The sequence below is a fragment of the Thunnus thynnus genome, chromosome 6, assembly GCF_963924715.1.
Source record: "Thunnus thynnus chromosome 6, fThuThy2.1, whole genome shotgun sequence".
Lineage (NCBI taxonomy): Eukaryota > Metazoa > Chordata > Actinopteri > Scombriformes > Scombridae > Thunnus > Thunnus thynnus.
In genome coordinates, this window is record NC_089522.1 from 33,676,277 (window position 1) to 33,687,155 (window position 10,879).

Consider the following 10,879-nt stretch of genomic DNA (forward strand, 5'->3'; position numbering starts at 1 on the left):
GTCTTGTTAACGTTTACAGAACAAAACTACACACACACACACACACACACACACACACACACACACACACAAGAATGTACAGTTAAATCTGTTAATTCTGTTTGTAGGAGCCATTTTCTTGTTTTGGAGGTAAATTGAGAAATGATCAGCTTCAGATGTTGCTGATTTGTGTGAGAGGCATACAATTTTTTGTCGGATTATTTTGTTTTTATCCCTTTGTGGACTATTGTGAACAACAGTAGTGAGCTGTAAAGAGTTGTATAATGAAACTGAACTTTGTGAAGCAGCTGCTGCAACATTGCAATCTCCTTTTGGCATCTTGAACTTCCTGTTTGGCAGCTGAATGTTTTTGAACTCTGGACATGACACTCCAGTTTATTTTAATTAGAATTCTAACATTTTTAAAGATTTTAAAATTCATCCAATGTGCAATTTAACATCTCATGATAATCTACACAGGTAAGCAGTCAGGAGCTTTCTGACTACCTCGGCCTACTCCATCTGCCCGAGCCAGTGAGGAGGACGCTCTTGGACTTTGGATATCCTGGAGTAATTCCTGTTTACAGTACATCTTGGTAACCTCAATGCTAAATATATCTGAGATTAATTACTGCTTTGGAGCGATAATACTGACAGATCACGAACATAAGATTCAAGGTGATTAGCCTGACTTTGTAACAATGGACGTACTCAAAGACATGTGGACACAGCATTTGGCACTCTTGGACTTTGGATATCCTGGAGTAATTCCTGTTTACAGTACATCTTGGTAACCTCAATGCTAAATATATTTGAGATTAATTACTGCTTTTGAGTGATAATACTGACAGATCACAAACGTAAGATTCATGGTGATTAGCCTGACTTTGTAACAATGGACATGTTAAAAAGGACATGGTTGATAATCATGCCCCCATTGGGAATTTCACAGTTAGAAAAAGAAAAGCCTCTTGGATTGATGAAGAACTGAAAGCCTTGATGGCCTAGATGCATAAAATGAAATTGGTGTCAATTAAGTCTGGCAACACTATACTCAGAAAAGCAAGAGACAAAAATAAATACAATAGGATAAATAAAATGAAACATGATGGAAAGAAGCTGTTGAAAACTCTAAATAATATAATGGGTTGATCTGGGAATAAAACACCCTCCTTCATAGAAACAGCACCTTCATTACTAAACCTCAAGATATCGCTAAATTTGTCAATTAATATAATGTGGGAAAGATAAAGAAACTAAATCATAAAATGACAGTTTCAGATAGCAAACTTACAAAACAATGAATCAATGACCAACTTATGAAAAATTGAGGTTGTAAATTTGATTTCCACCCAGTCTTACATTATTTTTCTGTAAATAAACTTAATCCTGAATTTCAGCATGCCTACAAGAAGAGTCACTCCACTAGCACAGCTTTTATGCAGATGACTGGTCAGTGGAGTTAATGATATAGACGGGAAAGGATTGTGGGTGCTGTGCTACTTGATTTTTATCATTATCACTTGATCCTGAAATGCTCTTAATGAAACTTGCTGCTTATAGTTTCAATTCTTGGACCCTTAACTGGATGAAGAGCTACTTATCTAATAAAATACAAATTATTTTTTTTAATGATGGTGTCATGAAGAGTAGCAGAGATGGACCCAAATACAGGAGGCAGCAAAGTGCAACTCTTTAATCCAGATTTGTGCAGTCAAAGCAGAACAAAAACAACCAAACAAAGGTTAAACTGAAAACTGGCCTTAAATACAGACAGAACTAATGAGGGAATAGGGATCAGGTGACTAGAAAGAGACCAGGCAAGGAGCTGATTGGCTGGGGAAACTCTGTGAGCAGGGCAGGGCTAATAGAGGCTGATGAAGGGCAGGTGTGGAGAGAAAAGCGGCACAGGACCACAGGAGGTTAAAACACAGCAAACAGAAAACCAAAAACCCAGAAAACACAATAAAGACAGTTCTCTGATTCCTCGCTGCACATAGTTACATTAACAAAAGGTCATCTCTCATACACAAAAGCATTTTCTCATGTAGAACTGAAAGTAGCTCGAATAAACTTTTATAATCATTCATTTAAATACACACGTACTCCTATTAACAGAAAGGCAAAACAGTCTTAAAATTATAATCTCAAATATCCCCCTTTCATTCTCGTTGACAGCACCATTTGATGATAAGCAGTAATTACAGGTGTGTGGCTGTTTTACATGGATAACATTAATAAATTACTCTTATTGGCTTTTTACGCACAAAGTTTTTATTGCACTTACAGTAACGTAACAAGTGTAGTTGTCGTCATTTTTGTTGGCAGGTGAGATTTGTCCATCTTTCACGCGACTGAACGTGAATGTAACAATTGGTCCAAATGACAAGTGGTCTGAAAATTTTTGGTAATTTAGCAAAATTGCAAATCACGGTGTGACCAATAGTTACCTTTAACTAAGTTTGCATTTCCTGCTCACCCTGCTGTTAAGACTTTCCATGACTTCGCTCTCCTGTTCACTGTCATCTCTGTTTTCCTGCTGTGAATCCTGTGTGTTTCCCTGTTGTTCGTCCGGTAGAGAGGCTCCACTGTCGGCCCCAGCAGGCGGCAGCTCTACTGCGGAGGATTTATGCTGCCTTGACAAAAAATGCTACTGTTGCACAAATCGGTCGTTTTTTGATTATAAACAGGGGTAAGTGTACTGTAAAAATATGGCGAGTATATTTTAACATCTTTATTTAAGATAACAGGGGTAGTGTATATCGATAGACCAATATTTTCTATCAAATAATGCTCCCACTACAGAATCATTTCATATTACACCACTACTCACTCCATGTATATTGTAAGATATGGGGAGCATGTTGAAATACTCTATTAAAATATCTTTATTGCTAAGTAGCACATCTCATTCTCTTTTTGAGGACCATGAAAACTAGTCTCCTAAAAGACATGTTTAAGATGAGAAGACTTACAGCTGATGGGAATCATTTTTATCAGAGACATTAACTGTCCACGTCTCGCCAGCTCTTTCCCCAAAAGCTCACTTCTCAGGAAAGAGGGCACATTGGAAATAATGATCTTTTTAGCAGGAGTTACTAGTGAGGACTCGGGCGGGGGGTGAAAGTATCTTTAATTATGACTCCACTCTCAAGCAGCTGATTTACTTTGTCTGTGCTGTCCAGAAAAATCACAACAGCACTGTTCATTCTGGATGCAGATTTAATACTTTCATACCCAACAATCTTACCCACAGCTAGACTACACTCTTCAACCGAACACCCAACAGCTGGAGAAAGTTTGACGGTGAAGCCGGAGCTTCCACCTGCAGCCATGCTGACCAGCCACACCGGCAGCCGCCTCATCCTTTTTATTGAGGATCATGAGAACCTGCCGTCTGTGTGAAACAATATGTTTCAGCAGCGAAGGTTTACAGCCTGACGTCAGTTTCCTGTTGGGGGAAATTATCTTCCTGTGCCTCAACAGTTCTCTCAACAAAACATCATCACTGATTAATGAGAGAGAGAGAGAGGAAGAGGAAGAGGAAGGAGTGTTAACTTAAATCATCGTCAGCTTCCTGATTGATCAGACAGACATATAGAGGCAGTTTTCTGACAGTTTGATGATTTTCTGCATCAGGATCAAACTCAGAATGAATATCCACCATGTTCTGTTCTTCAGCTTCTTATCAGGTGAGGACTGATTACCTGACTGTGTCTGTAAAGCTGCAGCACAAACTGCTTCTGGACATTCATTGTGTTCATTTTAACAAATGTCAGATTTGTATCACACAAGTTTTCATGTTGCTGTCATGTTAATTAGTTTTCCTGTCGTTCTCTAAATTATTCTGTTACTAACTACAACATCTCTATAATCTAATCTTGTAATTTAAGTAAACTAAATATAATTAACAAAACATATGAACCATCCATCATGAATATTTGATGCTCATTAATGTGTTTGATATTAGAAAGTATGAAAGAAAAACATTGAAAAACAGACGTTACACAGAGACACTGTGGCTACAACTGCAGCTACAAGTAGAACAACAGCAACTGCTGTACAGTCAGTGAAAACTTTGCTAATGGCTGCCTCTGTATCATCTCTGCTTCTCTGTGAACTGATGGATTAGCCCTCATTAATCTGCAGTCTGTTTACAGTAAGTCTACACTACACAAAGTATTGATCATCAGTATTCACTGTTCATCTTTCCAACAGCACTGCAGGATGGAAACACTGGACTCATCAATGCAATAAACCTTTTTGCTGGAGCTGAAGGAGGAAGTGGCTTAATTATTTGCCACTTGAATTCATCTGGAAGCACCAAGTTCTTCTGTAAAGGAAAATGTAAAGAAGAAGAAATGCTCATTAAAACAGATGATGTCACAGCTCAGAGTGGCAGATACAGCATCAGATATAAAGACGGATCTTCTGGAAAAAGAATTGTGACTGTGATCTTCACACAGCTGACCAAGTCAGACTCAGGACGGTACAGATGTGGTTTGGGTGGATCTTCAGCCCCAGATGCTTACACTGACTTTGACATCACAGTTACAGATGGTGAGTTTCTACTGAAAGTCATAAAACCTGATATATTTACTATGTTCATCCCATTTAATGATTCTGAAGCTTAAGAATAAATGAAGTCAGATAGAATTTAATTAAATTGTTGAACAATGTGAGACGTTTATGATATATTGACTCAGTGTATCAATGTTGGATGAAATCATTACTCCAGCAGTCAGACTGGTTGAACTGGGCAGCTCCCAGTGTGACTCTGTGGATCTGTGTAAATGTGAAGCAGGAAATATTGTGATCAGACTGCAGCATCTTACAGGAAGTACAGACAGTAACTGTTGATTGTTCATCTTTTCAGCTGCAACGTTGGGTCAAAACACCAGTTTCTCCCATGCAGTAACTGTGGGAGGAAGTGTCACAAAAGGATGCCTCAATACTGTCTATGGAAGCAGGAAGTTCTTCTGTAAGGATAAATGTAAAAAAGAAGAAGACATCCTGGTTAAAACAGAAGAGAACAGAGCTCAGAATGGCAGATACAGCATTGAATATAGAGAAGGATCTGTATATGGACTGTATGTGACCTTCACACAGCTGAAGAAGTCAGACACAGGACGGTACAGGTGTGGTTACGGCAGAGCTTCGTCTCCAGATTCATCCAACACGTTCCAGATCTTTGTTTTAGATGGTGAGTTTTATATTTTATTTTCAGTCCACATTCTGTTCAATGAATATCAATTGTTAGATGGGTAAATATGAAAAGTTGTCACATTTTCATTTAAAATAAGAAAGAATGAATTTTGGGGGTGACCTGATAGGTGAGTGGTTATCACATGGACACTAACGCCCTGAGCAGCGAGTCCTCAGTTTGATTCTCAACTGGCCGAACTGTCTGCTGCATGTCATCCCTCTACTCCCCACATGTCCTGTCTCTCTCCACTATCACTATCAAATAAAGGCATAAAATGTCCAAAAATAATCTTAAAACAAAAGAGTGGATGGAAATGACATGACAGAAACAAATATCTTATTTTTTGGGTTACAGTCAGAAGTTGATTTGTGACAACAAGAGGAGTGCTGAGGTTGGCAGAGTCATACTAGTTGTCCAACCTGGGACCTTTTCTATATTTCTATTAACATTAGGTAACATAGAGAAGAACGGTTCCTCAGGTTCCTCAATGTTCAAGACATCATACTCTAAAATGTTTCTAAAGATGAAACTCATTTGTAGAGTCACAAAGTAATCTGATGTAAAATGTGTTGCCTTTATAATGTTAGTTTTTAAATTTACAACAATCAGTTTGTACGATTTTTAAAAACCTTTTCAGACATTTGTGCTTTTATGTTTAATGTCAGAAAATCAACTTGTGGATGTTATTTTCTTACTCTTCTGTAATCAAAAATCAAATAACAAGACTTAATAATAATAGAACGAACTCACATAAAATATTCTTAATCATTTACTTCATTAACATATTTAATGCTGCGTATTTCTTGTGTATGTGATGGATGCTGTCAATATGATCTTTCTGTCTAGAGCAGCATCTCATTTCTCTGCATTATTGATTCAGTATCTGATTGTTTCAATGTGTTTTCATTGTTCACAGCTCCAACCACTTCAAAAACAAACTGGACTCTCCGACCTTTTCCAACATCAGTCCCATCAGCCTCCACACCAACAACAACAGAGAGTTTAATCTCCAGTTCAGGAAGCTTCACACCTTCATCATCTTTCCCTGAAACCACAGAGCAGTTTACAGGTACAAGACAGTTCATGTCTGTCCATCTGTCCATCACTGTCTCTCTGCAACAAAACGTCCTCTTAAAACAGTCAAATTCAGCATAACAACGTTGTCTAATAAGAATAACAAGATGGTCCAACATGTGTTTCAGCACATAAGACAGTTCAGCACCTAGAAGAAAACATTTCACATTCAATTTTACAATAAATTTCCTTGTTATCTTCACGTCTAATGTTTAAACACATCCTACGTTTCTAATGATGTAAGATAATTATTAACATGTGATGTCAGCACATGACAAGTCAAGAAACATTCAGACCAAAGACTGAGATGTTTTTTCAACAGGAAGATCTCATTTATGATAAAGGTTCCCTGTGTAGTTTTCTTGTAAACAAGGTTATATTTATATTCAGGGTGTCACAGCCCGGCTCATAGGCTGCAACAAAATATGGGAGACCAGACGAGTCTTGTAGCTGAGGATACGTGTTTATTTACAAAATAATAACGGAACAAACGTGAAAGTCAGTAATCAGTAATGTAGGCATGGGTGGATGTGTGCATGTCGGTAACCAAAAAAAACAAAACAGCTGTGCCGTGCCGCGCCGCTATCGAAGTGGACCAGGCGCGATGAAGGAGGAGAGGGAAGCTCTGTAGGCAGCCAAGCTTTATAGTCATGACCACACCGGGCCCAGGTGTGGCTCATGATGGCAATTACGATCCTCCGCCCTGCCCCGGATCCTGCCAGACAAAAAAGAAACCAGCAAGCGGAACGCGGGAGCAACTAGTGGAGCAGAGGGGTCGTCACAAGGGTTACTCACCAAAACCTACTGAGAGTATCCTTTAGGTCCAACATAAGTGTTGAATATGTTTCCTCAATCATAAAATATTTGCAAAGCTGATTATATTAAGTATTTTAAATCTTGCATTGCTTGCAGTCTTCTTCTCTCCTGCTTTTGTTGGTGCATTGCTGTGTTTCTGGGCAGGTTCCTGCATCCTGTAGATCAGTGGGATGATGTGAAACCACTGGCAGGATTGTGTATCACGTCAACCACGTGTGCACAACATAGATCCACATGTAAAAACAAACTACTTGTGGTCAAAAACACATCCCCCTACTCTCTTCTCCCACATGCCCTGTCTCTGTCCACTATCACTATCAAATAGAGCCATAAAATGTCCAAAACATATGTTAAAAAAAAGGAATATTGGATACAAAATTTAAAGAGTGGATGGAAATGACATGACAGGAACAAATATCTGTTTTTTCGGGTTACAGCCAGAATTTGATTTGTGACAACAAGAGGAGTGCTGAGGTTGTTCTATTAATCACTAAAAAGCATTGTCCAAATAACAATGCTTTTTAGTGATTAATAGAACATATCTTAATCATTTACTTCATTAACATATTTAATGCTGCATTTTTCTTGTGTAAGTGATGGATGCTGTCAATATGATCTTTCTGTCTAGAGCAGCATCTCATTTCTCTGCATTATTGATTCAGTATCTGATTGTTTCAATGTGTTTTCATTGTTCACGGCTCCAAACACTTCAAAACCAAACCGGACTCTCTGACCTTTTCCAACATCAGTCCCATCAGCCTCCACACCAACAACAACACAGAGTTTAATCTCCAGTTCAAGAAGCTTCACACCTTCATCATCTTTCCCTGAAACCACAGAGCAGTTTACAGGTACAGGACAGTTCATGTCTGTCCATCTGTCCATCACTGTCTCTCTGCAACAAAACGTCCTCTTAAAACAGTCAAATTCAGCATAACAACGTAGTCTAATAAGAATAACAAGATGGTCCAACATGTGTTTCAGCACATAAGACAGTTCAGCACCTAGAAGAAAACATTTCACTTTCAATTTTACAATAAATTTCCTTGTTATCTTCACGTCTAATGTTTAAACACATCCTACGTTTCTAATGATGTAAGATAATTATTAACATGTGATGTCAGCACATGACAAGTCAAGAAACATTCAGATCAAAGTCTGAGATGTTTTTTCAACAGGAAGATCTCATTTTTGATAAAGGTTCCCTGTGTAGTTTTCTTGTAAACAAGGTTATATTTATATTCAGTGTTACTCACCAAAACACGCTGAGAGTATCCTTTAGGTCCAACATAAGTGTTGAATATGTTTCCTCAATCATAAATATTTGCAAAGCTGATTATTTAAAGTATTTTAAACCTTGCATTGCTTGTGGTCTTCTTCTCTCCTGCTTTTGTTGGTGCATTGCTGTGTTTCTGGGCAGGTTCCTGCATCATGTAGATCAGTGGGATGATGTGAAACCACTGGCAGGATTGTGCATCACGTCAACCACATGTGCACAACGTAGATCCACACGTAAAAACAAGCTACTTACAGTCAAAAACTCCACAGGGAACCTTTAAGCTTCTAATACAAGACAAAAGATCCCAGACTTTTAAACTTCTACATATCTCTCCCTTTCTTCCTTCCCAACCAGACTCCTATGTCCCTCAACTAGGTTACTTCTTGCCTCCGGCTGTAATCATGCTTGTGGTTGTTGTGCTGTTGGCTGTTGTTCTGCTGCTCCTCTACAAACTGAAGACGAGGGGGAACTTTGATTTGAACACCAGAGGAACGTCAGACAGCAGAAACATTGTGGTGACTTTCTATAACAATGTATGTCTCATTCAATTCAATTCAAAAATACTTTATTCATCCCTCAAGGGGGAAGCACATTTGCAAACAAGTACACATATACAATTCATTCACACATATTTAAAAATCTACAAAATACAAATATGACAATGTCAGAAAGAGTTTAAACACACAAGGAATAATGGCAGTGGCCCTTGTTAACATGTTAACTCTTACTGTTGGCAGACATTTTATTTTTGCAGTTAGGAACAAACAATCTCATGGCTGCAACTACTTCACTACTGTGTACAAAAGTATAATTAAATAAAATCACAGTTACTGTTAATAGACCTCTGGCCTGTCCAGTTGTTATCACTAAAATATCAACAAACAATTGAAGAACACAATATCTGGGCTGTTACCGTGGTTACTGCTATATTTTAGGTTTGATGTCATTCCTGTTTTATTTTCAGTTATCTGTCAGCAATGAGAACTGTCCTCCAGTCTCCATGTATGAAGACAACATCCACCAGAACCTGGATCCAGCCGGCAGGGATCCGGACCAAACCTACTCTGCACTCGCAGCAAACAAATGATAATGTTTGGATTTGGATCTGGATTCTGTTCTGTGCAGGTTAACTTGTGCTGCAAAGTTCCAGTTTTTTCCACTTTCTTTCTTCTTTTTGTTTAATCAGCAGATATTAACTATAAACATGCTATTTTTCACCTCTATACTGATGATACAGAACTGATCATGTTTCTTCTTACTTGCTTATTCTGAAATGTTCATTCTGTCTTCAAAAATGTAGATGTTGTTTGATATTGTTCTTCTACCCTTTGAGCCAATTCTGTCTCCTAGAAATTATGTTCATATTTGACTAAAATGCATATTACAGTGCATTTAAAAAGTATTCAGATCCTTTTTTCACATTTTGTTATGTTGCAGCCTAATGCTAAAATCATTTAACCCTCCTATTGTGTTTGGGTCAAATTTAACTGGTTTTTCATGTTTAGATGTGTGAAACATACTTTTAACTTTTCTGATCAAAACAAGGCTTCATTACATCTTCTACAATGGCCTACTGATTACATTTTCTTTTGTTAATGTATTTTAAATTTAATTGAATTTTAATTTTACAGCACAGACACTACTGAGCCTTTTTCACAATAACATCTGTACTGTCACTAAATCTCAATCTGTCATCAAACACAGTTCCCAAGTATTTGTAGGTCTCGATGGACGAGTTCAACACTTACTGAAGTCAAGAATGATTGTTGGAACTGTCTGTGTGTTCTAATGAGATTACTATTTCTTTAGTTTTGGACACATTTACATCCAAAAAAGATCTCAATCTTTAGACAGGACATGACTGCTGCTCCAGCAGCAATAAGAAGGTCTGTGTCCACCGTAGTGAGTCATTTTACAGACAGTATGTGTGTACCGTATTTCCTCTAATAGTGGCTGGTGGTCAATGAAAAGCCGGGTGGATAAACTCCTGGTGCCTGTTATATAATGTGCATGCCAGTTAAGCATAAATAATAGTTACCTGGATGTAAGTCCGGTTCTATGAGTACATGCGTAGCCCTCTAGCCAACCGTCACAGAGAGGGGAGGGGGACAGAGGAGATGTGATATCATCTTATAAGGGGATAACAGCTCATATTTCAATAATACTGATGGCAGCGACACAACATCAAGATGAGTTACCAAGGTAACCAGAGTAACTTGGCTAAACTGGTGCACATAAATCTATGAGCATGCTAAAGCTAAGGGCCACGTACCCTCAGTAGTTGAGGTAAATAACTATTAAATTACTATTAGGGGAAATACGGTAATTTCAAAGTGTCTGACTCTGGTGCCTCCTGGTGGTCGTATTGAAAAAGACATTTACACACAGAGAAGTTTAACATTTGATTCAAATTGTTCTGAACACTGCAGCTTCTTAATCTGAGCTGCTCATTTTTGTTCCTTTTCCTGTTTGACATCACATGTTGCTTCACATGTTTTCTGGCCTGTAATCATTATTTGTCACTT

The 10,879-nt window shown here is 38.1% G+C and overlaps 1 protein-coding gene across 1 annotated transcript in view; it reads left to right on the forward strand.

Annotated features, from left to right (window-relative positions):
* LOC137185283 (uncharacterized) overlaps positions 1–10,551 on the forward strand; it is a 37,697-nt gene extending 27,146 nt beyond the window's left edge. Inside the window, exons 4-6 of the mRNA XM_067593630.1 lie at positions 4,856–5,182; positions 8,709–8,887; positions 9,319–10,551. Coding sequence (XP_067449731.1) covers positions 4,856–5,182; positions 8,709–8,887; positions 9,319–9,441 — 629 coding nt within the window. The 3' untranslated portion in view covers positions 9,442–10,551. The remainder of the gene's footprint in view (positions 1–4,855; positions 5,183–8,708; positions 8,888–9,318) is intronic.
* Positions 10,552–10,879: the final 328 nt, after the last annotated feature.